The following is a 12861-nucleotide window of genomic DNA, read 5'->3' as shown; positions in this document are numbered from 1 at the left end:
TGATTTGCTGCAAAGTGAACTTTCGGGGCCGATCGATAAACTCGGGAGTGTTTAATTAAGAGGGAGCCCTAAAACTCGCCGCATCGATCAGCCGCAGGTTCATCTTAATTAGCAGCGGGGTGGCGTTTGCATCCCACCAGGGAGGGGAGAGCGGGGTGTGGATGGGGCCGGCGGGGCTGGCAGCGGCGGGAATTCCCATTCCGGGAGCAGGGCAGCCTGGGGAGGATGCTCTGAGCTCCGCCAAACCATTTTTTAGGGGGCGTTGGATGGTGCTGGGAAGTTTCTCGGGCAGCCTGGGGTGACACTGAGCCCTCCCTGAACGGCTGGGGTGGCTGCACGGGGAGCTGGAGGTCCTGAAGTTCCCCGCAGGGATATTTTATCCCCAAAAGATCGGGGATGATGTCCCGGAGCAGCCCGAGGAGCACTGCTGAGCTGGCAGCTCCACAATTCCCTTTGTGAGGTCACCAAACCTGCCCTGCTGGAGGCTGTGCCTCAGTTTCCCCACTCGTGAAACGTGGAGCTGCCCTTGGGATGTCCTTGGGATGCCCTGGGCAGGTGACAGGGAGCTGCAGCCACCGACTGGCTGCCTTTGTCCCTTAGCCTTAAAGAGCATCTTGGAAAAACCCAGGGAGGGGAAAAGCTGGACTAACTCACCCACGGAGCAGTGCTGGACCTGCTGGGAGCTCCAGCAGGGATTTCCAGTGTCGTTAGCAGCCGCTGCTCATCCATGGCTGTTTATCCCTAATTTTGCCTCTCCTTGGGGTGAAAGGTTTGCTTCCACCAAACTCCTCTCTCAGCCCATCCCGGCTGGAATGAAGGAGCTGCACAGGTGTAATCCCATCATTCCAGCTCCATGGCATCCCTCCGAGGCTCTTCCCAGCCCATCCCTCAGCCCGGAGCATCGCTGCTCCCCAAAACTCCCATCCAGCTCCCGCCGAGCAGCTCTGCCGACAGCCCCAGATGGATGGGTGGCCATAAAACCCCGAGCACCGCACTCCCTGGATCATTCATTATTTACATCCCTCAATTTAGGAGATTTACAGCCCGGCTGTAAGTATTTCCAGAGGCTGTTTCCTCGGAGAGTTTAACTAGCAGGGAAGTGAATTAGGTTTCAATGCAAACAGCCCCGGCTCGGCCCCACCGATCCAGGGGCTGCTGCTCCGTGGTTTTGCATTCAATTTAATTAAAATCAGGGTCCTGCTGGCGCCGATCCAGCAGATCCAATCCCAGGGATAGGGCAGGGAATGGGAGATCAATGTCCTAGGGTGGAGCTGGGCTAGAATAGGTGTGAATTGGAAGTAAATTCAGTGAGTATGTGGTGTTTTGTGGATGGGGAAACTGAGGCACGGCTGGCACATCCCATGGCTCATCCTTGGGAAACACTCAGGGAGGTAATTTTCCCCCCTCATGACATAATTAGGACTCATCAAATCAGGCTGGGATGTTCCCCATGAGTGCTCCCCTGATTCCAGATCCCTTTGGGGCTGCTGGGGGATAAAAGGAGGATGCAAACCCCATTTTTCCTGTGGTTTTTGGGATAAACTCCCCCTTTTCAGGCAGGAAATTGGGGAATGGTGGTGTGGGGAGGACTGGGGGCTCTGGAGCTCACAGGGTGGATTTGGGGCAGCTCAAAGAGTGACAGGACAGAGCTGGGTAAGACAAGTGGAAAGAAATTTGGGGTTTCCAGGCTGCTGACGATCTGTCCTTGCCCCTTGTGGTGTCCCAGCACCCTCGAGCTCCCTAAAAATCTATTAAAAGTTCTCTAAAAACCCGAGGCTTCATCCAAAATCTCCATTTTTTCACTTAAACCCATCATTGAACATTCCAGCGCTCCCGCCTCGCCTTTGCCCCCCTTTTCTTGGAGTTAATCCTGTAATTAAGAGTAATCGAGCCCGAGCCGGCAGCGAACGGAGCCATAAATAAATTGTGGGATGAGGGAGGATCCCATCAGCTGCAGCCCCGACAGGGGGATTGATCAGCTGCAGCACGGCCTCGTTTATGGATTACTGATGATCTCGGCAATCAGATCCGATGGCATCACGGGATGGGCAGGAAATCAAAACACCGGCAGCTGCGGGGTTTTCCCGTGATAAATCATCCTCCAGGATGGGTTGGCAGCAGTGCCCGAGCCCTGAGTGATGGGGAAACTGAGGCACGGGGGTGATGTGGGGTTACCTCCTCCTTGCGTTCCCCTTTTAGCTCCAAATATCCCAAATAACCCCTCCGGCTGATGCATCACACAGAAATTCCAGTTTATTGCAATTCATTATCCATGGGATTGCCGGTAATTCCCAGCTGCTCCATGCCCTGATCCTGATCCTGATCCTGATCCCGATCCCTGATCTGTGATTCCTGATTCCTGATCCTGATCCCAATCCCTGATCCCAATCCCTGATCCCTATCCCTGCTCTGTTGCAGGTCGCGGCTCTGGAGCGGCAGATCTTTGATTTCCTGGGCTACCAGTGGGCTCCCATCCTGGCCAACTTCTTACACATCATGGCCGTGATTTTGGGCATTTTCGGGACCATCCAGTACAGATCCAGATACCTCATGATGGTAGGTACCGTCCCGGGGATGGATCAGCCCCAGCTCCCCTCCTGGATCCCTGGGAACAGAGGTTTGGCTGCCCCTGGATCCCTGGCAGTGTTGGACAGGACTTGGAGCAGCCTGGGATGGTGGGAGGTGTCCCTGCCATGGCAGAGGTGGGACGGGATGAGCTTTGAGTTCCTTCCGACCCAAACCACGCTGGGATTTCTGGATTCCATGATCCAACCCCGGAGCCCTGTGGATCCAGCGGGATCCAGGGGGCTGCAGCGGGGCTGGAATGGGAGAGTCCATACTGCGCTGTCTCCTCTCGCAGTACGCGGTGTGGTTGGTGCTGTGGGTCGGCTGGAACGCCTTCATCATCTGCTTCTACCTGGAGGTCGGGCGCTTGTCACAGGTAACGCTCCTTCCTTCCTTCCTTCCTTCCTTCCTTCCTTCCTTCCTTCCTTCCTTCCTTCCTTCCTTCCTTCCTTCCTTCCTTCCTTCCTTCCTTCCTTCCTTCCTTCCTTCCTTCCTTCCTTCCTTCCTTCCTTCCTTCCTTCCTTCCTTCCTTCCTTCCTTCCCTCCCTCCCTCCCTCCCTCCCTCCCTCCCTCCCTCTGTCCAGCCCTCGCTCTCCTCCTCCTTCCCTGCTCTCCCCCAAAAGTGACCCCTGGAGCACGGGGTTCCCATGGGATGGGATGGACCGATGGACAGGCCGAGGTGGCAGTGGGTGGCCATTTCCTAACCCGAAATTAATTTCCCCGATCTCCAGTGAGGAGACAAAGGAGAGGAGGAACGCTAGGAGCAGGGATGAGCAGGGACAGGGAAGTCTGGGGCAGCATCTCTGGCAGGGATCGGGAGGGCCAGGGGTGGGAGGAGGAGACCCCCCGAACCCCCCCGCTGTATATTCCCAATTTTCCGGGCTCTTCCGGGGCTCCCAGCAGCGGCTGGACAGCATTCCTGGCTTTGGGAAGTCACCTGTGGCGAGGGGGTGAGGATGGCAGTGGGACTGTGCCTTCACCACAGCCTGAGCCGTTAAATTACTAAAAAAACCCCCAAATTTCCCGCAGGGCTGTAGCTTTGAGCCCCGTCCCTGTGCCGGGCTGTGCATCCTCCCCCGCCCTGAGGCTGCTGTCCCGCTCGGGGAGGGCTGGGGACACCCAGCTCCGCTCCCTCCCAGGTGCCCCACGCAGGGAAAAGCCTCCCGGGGCTGGGAACTCCTTCCCGAACGGCTCCAGGTCACTGGAGGCTCTCCCGAAGCGCTCGGGGCGAGGACGAGCGGATGGGGAGGATTCCCTCCCACGGCCCTTTGCGGTGGAAATCCCCGCTCCCGTCGCGCTGCGATGGCTCAGCTCCCCCTCGTCCCCTCCCTGCGCCTCAACCCACATCCTGCAGCTTCGCAAACCCAAACCCACTCGCTCCCTTTCGGGGTTTTTCCGCCCCCGGCAGCAAAATGCTTTTCATCCCAGATTGGTGATTTCCTCCGGGGGATGCTCAGCCCCGGCTGAGCCCAGGGCTGGGGGCAGAGGGGGGCTGGGAGGAGCCAGAGTGGGGTGGGGGCTCACCCAGTAGGACCAGGGGGCTCTCATGGGGTGGGGGCTCACCCAGTAGGACCAGGGGGCTCTCATGGGGTGGGGGCTCACCAGGGGTGCCAGGGGGGCTCTCATGGGGTGGGAAGGTTGAGGATCAGCCCCATTTCCAGGGGATGCAGTCTGCCCACGGCCACCCCACAGCTGCTGGAGAGGTCACAGCGAGAGCCCCGAAGCTTGTGAGGGACCAGCAAGGAGGGGACACGCATGAGGGGACCCTGCAAGGGGATGGGATGAGGAGGTGGCACCCCAGAGCCTCAGGGGGAGCAGCAGGGGCTGCCCTGCATCCCTCGATGGTGCCCTCTCTGGGATGGCTGCATGCAGGGTCACACACAGCCATTCCCTACTGCTCTGGTGACCTCTCTGTGACACTCATCCTGTCACCTGGGTGCTGCCTGGCCAGGTGTGCACCACCCCAGCCTGGCAGGAAGCCACCAACCCCAACGCTTCTCCCCTCTCACGGGCACCCTTGCCTCGGCAAAGCCCATTTTCTGCCCAACCCTCCCGCAAAGAGCCTCAGACCCACCAGCCCCGCCTCCTCCTCCTCCTCGTGCAGGACCGGGACTTCATCATGACCTTCAACACCTCCCTGCACCGCTCGTGGTGGATGGAGAACGGCCCGGGCTGCCTGGTGACACCCGTGCTCAACTCCAAGCTGGCGCCCGAGGATCACCATGTCATCACGGTCAGCGGCTGCCTGCTCGACTACCAGTACATCGAGGTGGTGAGCAGCGCCACGCAGATATTCCTGGCGGTAAGAGCTTCTCCTCACCCTTATCCCAAATCGGGAATGAGACAGGCGGGGTGGTGGCTGGAGACGCTGTGGTCCAGCTGGAGGGACCATTTCTGTCATCCCAGGGTGATGTGGCTCCAGACAGAGCCCTGCCAGCACCCCAGGGTGCTGCACACCCCAAAGGTGTCAGGGTGAGGGGTGGGTGTTGCAGGGATCGAGGATCGCTCGTGGGAGGGAGGGAGGGAGGGAGTGTCGCCCTTCCCGGTGGCTGTCACACCCTGCGGGGAGGTGGGACATGGGAATGGGACAGAGCTGGAGGCAAAGCCCGCTGGGAGCTTCGGAAAACAGAGCTTTAGGGGGAATTGGGGCTCCCAGCACTGTGTGGGGCTCAGCACCCTCTGTGGGGTGCCAGTCTGTCCCCTTAGGGCCACAGCCTTGTGACCCCAGTGTGGCTGAATCCACCCAACCCTGCTGCACCCCAAACCAGCCCCGGGACGGGCTGGGGCTCAGGCTGCTCCCAGTGTCCCCAGCACTCTCCCAGTGTCCCCAGCACTCTCCCAGTGTCCCCAGCACTCTCCCAGTGCCCCCAGTGTCCCCGTGCTGGTCGTGCCCCCATCACCCCATAGCCAACCTCTCCCTCTCCTGTTTTTCTGCAGCTCTTTGGTTTTGTCTACGCCTGCTACGTCAGCAAAGTGTTCCTGGAGGAGGAGGACAGCTGTGAGTGTCTCGGCTGTGGGGGACAGGGGGCACAATGTCCTCGGGTGATGCCACCCTGCGTGGGGTGGCAGATCCTGGTGGGGTCTGGGGGAGCAGTGCCTGGGTCCCAGCAATCCCTTTTGTTGGGATTTTTGCCCCATCTTTCCATCCCTGGTGAGGCAGAGGTGCTGGGCTGTGATGGGGCAGCCACCACCTCCCTCCCCCCTTGACAGCCACAGGGGTTTGGGGACACTGTGTCCCACCAGCCGGTGTCCCCACAGCCTCCCCACTGCCAGGCTGTCACCCCAAAACGGGGGAAAAACAGCATTTTAGGCAAAGATGAGTCTAACTTTTACCCAACCTGGATTGCTCTTCCCAATCCAACCCTGATCCCTGCAAACACCCCTCGGGAAGTGCCCAGCCCCAGTTAACCAGGGGGTCGAGGCTGTGGCTGTCCAAGTGCATTAAAAGCTCGTCTGCCATTAATTAATTCCCAGCAGCTGGCAGATCCCAGCATGGGCAGGGATGTGCTGGATGTGCTCCTTCAGTGGGATCAGCATTGGGATCAGCATTGGGATCAGCATTGGGATCAGCATCAGATCAGCATCCCACCCACACCACAGACCCACAGGTGCTCCCAGCCCAGCCTGGGGATGCAGCATTCCCACATTTCCCCCCTTTCCCATGGAAAAGAAAATTCTCCGTGAGGATTTGGCTGCTGCCTGCGGGAATAACTCGTTTCCAAAAGGGTTTATCCAGCGCCGGCGGCTCCGGGGCGTTTGCATTCCAACAAACTCCGGCATCCAACACACTTTTAATATTAAAGCCGCCTCAGCCCGGCATGCAAATGCATCTTTTTAATGGAATATCTTATTAGATTTGGAAATGGATGGATGGATGGCGTCAAAATTGAGAGCTGGCGGAATATTAAGCTGGGAAGATAAATATTCCGGGAGAGGGGGGCTCTCCCCTGGAGATCTCAGCTCTTGGACACCCACGGCTGAACACACCCAGTGGGGGATTATTTGGGGTTTGGGCAGTTGGGTGGTGCTGGAGATGCTGGGAAGGTTGGATTTCCCATCTTGGCTGCACCTGGAGCTCCTGTGCTGGGGAGAGGAGTCAGGTTTGGGGAGACACGGGAGGATCTGGGAGGAGCTGGACACCCCAAAAACCCCCCAGGGTACACCCAGGACCCTCCAGGTACACCCAGAGCACCCCCAGAACCCCGCAGGGCATCCCCAGAATCCCCAGGGTACACCCAGGGCACCCCCAGAACCCCCCAGAGCACCCCCAGAACCCCCAGGGTACACTCAGAGCACCCCAGAACCCCCCCGGACTGCCCTGGCACCACCCGGGGTGCACAGCCAGGCTCCGACCCCCCGATCCTCCCAGGAATGGGCTCGGAACAGGATGATCCTCCAGGCTGGAGATCTCAGCAGTAAAAGCTGATCTATGGCGCCCGCAATTCCCCGAGGTGACAGAGCCTCAAACGAGCAGTAATTCCCCCATAATTCTCCTGAAATGCCCACTCTGCGGACAGTGGGAGGGAATTTCGCCCACTCTGCCCAGGAGCAGCGACCGCCGGGATCTCGGGATTTGCTCCGAATCCTTTCCTCCGTGTCTCACCGGGGTTTTCCCGGGATGCTGTCACACCGGCGGTGCCGCACCGATCCCGGCTGGAATGCTGCCCCGGCCCGGGATGTCGCTGTGCCTCCCTGGATGCTCCATTTCGGGCTGACCCGAGAGGCTGTGGGGTCTCATTGTCTGGCGGTATCCCAAAGCTGGATGGATAGAATTCCAAATGTCCCGGGAGATCCTGCTTGAGCAGGGGGTTGGACTGGGTGACCATCAGTGGTCACTTCGAACTCGAACCAGTTTGTGGTTTATTCCCCCGGGATGCTGCCGGCAGCTGGGATGCAGCACTTCCCGGGATGCTGTGGTGGTTCAGGATCAGAGAATCCCGAAATGGTTTGGGTGGGAAGGGATCCTAAAGTTCATCCCATCCCACCCCTGCCCTGGAGATTCACCGTCTGGAATCCCTGCAGGGATACCTCCCACTGTCCCAGGCTGCTCCAGCCTGGCCTTGGACACTGCCAGGGATCCAGGGGCAGCCACAGCTTCTCTGGCAATTCCATCCCAGCCCCTCCCCACCCTCCCAGGGAACAATTCCTTCCCAAGATCCCATCTCTCCCTGCCCTCTGGCACTGGGAAGCCATTCCCTGTGTCCTGTCCCTCCAGCCCTTGTCCCCAGTCCCTCTGCAGCTCTCCTGGAGCCCCTTTAGGCCCTGGCAGGAGCTCTGGGCTCTCCCCAACTCCCTGAGATGCTGCATTTCCCTGGGATGTTGCATTTCCCGGGAATTCAGCTGCAGCCCGGGGTGTTCTCTGTCCCACGGGTGCCACGGGAGGCACGCAGTGTCCCTGCTGTCCCTCCCAGCTCACTCGCTGCTCTCTCGGCTCTCCCCAGTTGACTTCATCGGCGGCTTTGACTCCTACGGCTATCAGGCACCACAGAAGACATCACACCTGCAGCTACAGCCGCTCTACACGTGAGTCTCGGGGCTGCTCAGAGGTGCTCAGGGGTGCTCGGGGGGTGCAGGACTCGCTCAAGGTGCCCCACGGCACTGGCACAGCTCACATTTGGGTTCGTGCATCCTCACCACAAAGCCCCGAGGCTCCCTCTGGGCTGGGCCAGGGGATTTGGGGAGAATTCTGCCCTGGGTTTGGGGAGATCGTGCCCTGATTTTGTGGAGATCCTGTCTTGGGTTTGGAAGAATCCTGCCCTGAGCTTGGGGAGATCCTGCCCTGAGTTTGAGGAGATCCTGCCGTGGGTTTGGGGAGATTCTGCCCTCAGTTTGCAGAGGATTTTCCCCTTACTTTGGGGAGATCCTGCCCTCGGTTTGAGGGGGATGCTGCCCTGAGTTTGGGGAAATCCTACCTTGGATTTGGGGAGATCCTACCCTGGGTTTGGGGAGGATTCTGCCCTGAGTTTGCGGAGATCCTGCTCTCAGTTTGGGGAGATCCTGCCCTCGGTTTGGGGAGGATTCTGCCCCTTTTTGTGTCCGGCCAGGTTTGTTTGCCGAGCTCACCCCGGAGGAGTGCAGCTCTCCAGATAAGCGCTGCTGACTGTTCCTCCCTCTGCCTTCCCCGCGGAGCTTAACTCCATAAACACTCCAGCGAGATAAGGCTGGGGAATCTAAAGGGATTAACCTCGTGCCGGCTGCGCCCGCTGCCAAAAATTAATTATATTTTAAGCCTTGTATGCAAATTGAAGGGCAGGCGATGCCGTTGGGGAGGCAGAGAGGGGCTGGGGGGACAAAGCCAGCGGTGACAGTGCTGGGCCCTCCCTGGGGGGTAGGGGACACTTCTGGGGACACTGACAGGCCGTCTGATCCCTCGGGGGCACGGGGGGTGCCAGGGGGGTGCGGGATGGGCGCTGAAAGCTGCGGGATTTGGGCAAATCAGCCGAAAGATCCATTTTAAGGGGTGAGAAGAGCAGTTTTAGGTACCCAGGGGACCCGAAGGCTGTCCAGTGTCACCAGGCTGGGGACACCTCGGCTGGCGCTGGGGGGTCCCTGTCCCTAATTCTGGGGCTGTTGAACCCCCCAGTGCCCTCTGCCAGTCCCAGTGTCCCCCTGGCACCTTCCCAGCTGCCAGGGACCGAGTTTGGGGTGTTGGGTGACACCAGGGCTCTGTCACCTCACTGCCAGCTCCCCCTGGCCCGCCAGCTCGTTAATAACCCGCGGCTAATTAATGCAGTTACAATTTCCACAGAGGCACCGCCACCCCTGTCCCCAGTGCCAGTCGGGCTCAGGGACTCGGGGACACCCCTGTCCCCAAAGTGGGACACCCCGCGGTGGCTCAGGAGGGACAGGGACAGCAGGGAGGGGACAGCGCGGGTGCTGCTGCCACCAGCGAGGGGACAAACAAGGGCTGGCCTGGCTCTGCGGGGCAGGGGACACTCGTGTCCCCAGGGCCAGCCGGGAGGGACAGCAGGGCTGCGGCGCCTGCAATTAAAGCTCATTCCGCAGCTTCTAATTAGCCGTGATTGAATTAAGAGCGGCGCGGGGAGGTCCGTGAATAATTACAAGAATAATAGAAAGCACACTATTATTATTATCATTACTATTATTATTATTATTATTACTGCTATTGCTATTCTTATTGCTATTGCTATTGTTAACATTAGTAAGATATTGTTGTTATTATTGTTATTGTTGTTATTATAATTATTATTAACAATAACAACAACAACAATAATAATAAGGAAAACCTATGAGGTACCAACGGCTTAATAATTGGAATTAAGAAAAATAGAATAACAAGGGTAATAGTAATTGGAGGAGGAGGAGCTGCACTATTATTATTAACAATAACAACAACTATAATAAGGAAAACCTGTGAGATAACAATGGTTTAATAACTGACATGAAGTAAAAGATAATAACAAGAAAAATAGTAGCAGCAGCAGTAGTAATAGCGACTGTATTAATAACAATAAAATTATTAAAAACAACAATAATAATGATAACAACAATAATACTAGTCATAGTAATAGTAGTAGTAATGATGACGATGATAATAATAATAATAATAATAATAATAATAATAATAATAATGATGATGATGAAAAGGGACACAAGAAGAGAGAGGAATGAACCCCAAGAAAGCCATGTCCCCATGAGGGGACACCATCCCTGGTCCCCAGCCTGGCCCCAGTCCCTCTGACCCTTTGGGGTGTGGCAGGAGAGCGCTGACCCCATGGGAGCCCCCAGGCCACCCCAGGCTGTCCCTGTCCCCCGGCCGTGTCCCCTTGTCCCCAGCGGTGACACACGGCAGGATCTCTCCCAGCCTCTCCTCTCCCGCTCCTTTCCAGCTCCGGATAACCGGGACGCAGCGGCGCCAGGACCCCCGGAGCCCCAGTGCCACCCCCGGCCATGGGGACACCGCGGCGAGCCCCTGTCCCCTGCCGCGGCCCGGAACAGCCCCAACTCAGCGCCGGGAGCTGCACATCCATCCTGCCGAGCCTCGAGCCCAAAGCACGCCGGGGCTGCCCTCGGGGGGACCCAGCCTGTGCCACCCCCGGACTGTCCCCTCCCCGCTCTGGGGACACGGGGACACGCGGGCAGCTGGCAGCGCTCACTGGACGCCGTTTTCTCCTGTTTTTTCTCCCGGATTTTCCTCGGAGCTCTTCCAGGAGGGGAGCCCGGAGCGGGACTGGTTTGGAGCCGTTCGGAGCAGCCTGGGACAGGGACAGGGGACAGGAAGTGCTCTGGGGACAGCTGGGCACACAGAGCAGCGCCAGCCCCCGCGGGGTTGGGACAACCCCCTGAAACTCTGGGTCTGGGGTGACACTGACTGCAGAAACGGGGACTGTGCTCCCAGCAGGAATTCTCCAGCCTCTCGGAGTCGGACGGAGCAGCGCTGCAGGGGCTCAGGCTGGGATGCTCCGAGCAGTTGGATCCATCAGCATCGCCTCCACCCCAAATTTGGGGACACTGGGGACACACAGGACCCCAAACCTCCCTGCAAGCCCCTCCCACCTCTGGGGGTGTTGCTCCGACCTGGGGACAGCGACACTTCCCGGCTGTCTGAACGGATCCGATGAATGTTTTGGGTTGCTTTGGGGTTTTTTTTTTTTAATCATCGCTTTGGGTTTTTATTTAATTTAAAGTGCCTGAGTAGACTCTGGCTGAGCCGGGCCCCCCCCAAGGCTGACACCGTGCCTTCAGCATCGCCGGCACCCCCCCAGAGCCCCCCAAAACCTCACCCGGGGCTGGGGGTGCCACCCTGGTCCCTTCATCCAGGGGGGCTCGGTGCCAAATCCATCGTCAGCTCCAGCGGCACGAGGGGAAGGGGATTGGGGTTTTTGGGGGGTTCAGGGGATGTGTGAGGGGTGGGGCAGGGATTGCTTTGCAGAAGGAAGATCAGCTGGGAAGGAAAATGGGATTCTTCCAGCCTTGGGAGAAACTAGAAGGAAAATGGAGTTTCCAGAAGCGTCTCAGCTCCCCACAACCTCCTCGTTCTGGCTTTTTGGGATGTGGCTCCTCCAGGACCCCTGGAGTTGGCCTGGATCCCACCCTGCACCCCGGAGCTGGGAATTTCGGGTGGATTTCACCTCCCAGGTGTTTCTCCTCCAGCCCCAGGGGAATTTTTTACACCCTGGAATGATTTTTTTGGCCCTTCCAACAGGGAGATGTGGAAGTGCCACCGCCCGGAGCTGGGACGGGCTGAGCCCCCCACAGCCCCCCAAACCTCCAGCCAAGCTGCGAACTCTACAGGCAATAACTTTTCCACCCTTTCCCCCTCTTTTTTTCCACGGAAAATCGTGTTTTTTCGGGCAATGCCTCTCCCTCATCCCCCAGAACATATCCCCATCCCCAAGCCCCGGGGCCAGCAGCATCTGTGGGGTTTGTTTTCCTCTCCAGGATCAAGGATGTTCCGCTGATCTGCTGCGGGATGGGATGGGATTGGGATGGGACAGGATGGGATGGGATGGACAGGCAGACACTCCCTGCTCCCAACCCTTCTCAAACCCAGCAGGAAGCAGAAGGAAGAGCTCCCTGGCATTAAAACTCTCGGGAAGAGCCTCCCTCCCCTGGGCTCCACAGGAGCTGGGCACTGGCGCTCCGGGACCTTGGGATTTTCTGTTCTGTTGGCTTGTTTTTCTATGAGCCTGTATTTGTAATGTGAACCGAGGATTTCTTTTCTATTCTGTAATTATAAAAGTCGAAGGAAAGTTTCAGCTGGTGCTGTTCTGCTTCTGGGGCATTTCCCTTGCCTGGGCAGCTCAGGTGATTAAAAGGTGGTCAGGGCTTTTTTTAGATATTTTTAAAAATTTTTGCTCTTTTTCCCTTTATTAATGCTGCCAGCTCCTTCCCGAGGGCTCAGATTTCCCCACCTGATATCCCAGAAGGGTTTGGGGTGGGAAGGGATCCTAAAGTTAATCCCATCCCACCCCTGCCATGGCAGGGACACCTCCCACTGTCCCAGGCTGCTCCAGCCTGGCCTTGGACACTGCCAGGGATCCAGGGGCAGCCACAGCTTCTCTGGCAATTCCATCCCAGCCCCTCCCCACCCTCCCAGGGAACAATTCCTTCCCAAGATCCCATCTCTCCCTGCCCTCTGGCACTGGGAAGCCATTCCCTGTGTCCTGTCCCTCCAGCCCTTGTCCCCAGTCCCTCTGCAGCTCTCCTGGAGCCCCTTTAGGCCCTGGCAGGAGCTCTGGGCTCTCCCTGCAGCTTCTCCTCTCCAGGGGAACATTCCCAGCTCTCCCAGCCTGGCTCCAGAGGATCTCCAGCCCTGCAGCAGCTCCATGGATT

The 12861-nt window shown here is 58.2% G+C and overlaps 1 protein-coding gene across 1 annotated transcript in view; it reads left to right on the top strand.

The window, feature by feature from the left end:
* The window catches only part of NKAIN1 (sodium/potassium transporting ATPase interacting 1), a 30996-nt gene extending 18712 nt beyond the window's left edge, over positions 1 to 12284 (top strand). The window contains exons 2-7 of the mRNA XM_085081145.1: positions 2419 to 2556; positions 2861 to 2941; positions 4670 to 4867; positions 5503 to 5563; positions 8007 to 8088; positions 10416 to 12284. Coding sequence (XP_084937271.1) covers positions 2419 to 2556; positions 2861 to 2941; positions 4670 to 4867; positions 5503 to 5563; positions 8007 to 8088; positions 10416 to 10425 — 570 coding nt within the window. The 3' untranslated portion in view covers positions 10426 to 12284. The remainder of the gene's footprint in view (positions 1 to 2418; positions 2557 to 2860; positions 2942 to 4669; positions 4868 to 5502; positions 5564 to 8006; positions 8089 to 10415) is intronic.
* The last annotated feature ends 577 nt before the right edge of the window (positions 12285 to 12861 follow it).

This window comes from Lichenostomus cassidix, chromosome 23 (genome assembly GCF_008360975.1).
Source record: "Lichenostomus cassidix isolate B80296 chromosome 23, HeHo_3.0, whole genome shotgun sequence".
Classification (NCBI taxonomy): domain Eukaryota; kingdom Metazoa; phylum Chordata; class Aves; order Passeriformes; family Meliphagidae; genus Lichenostomus; species Lichenostomus cassidix.
Note: the sequence above shows the minus strand (reverse complement) of the source record. Positions and strands in the feature narration are given on the sequence as shown.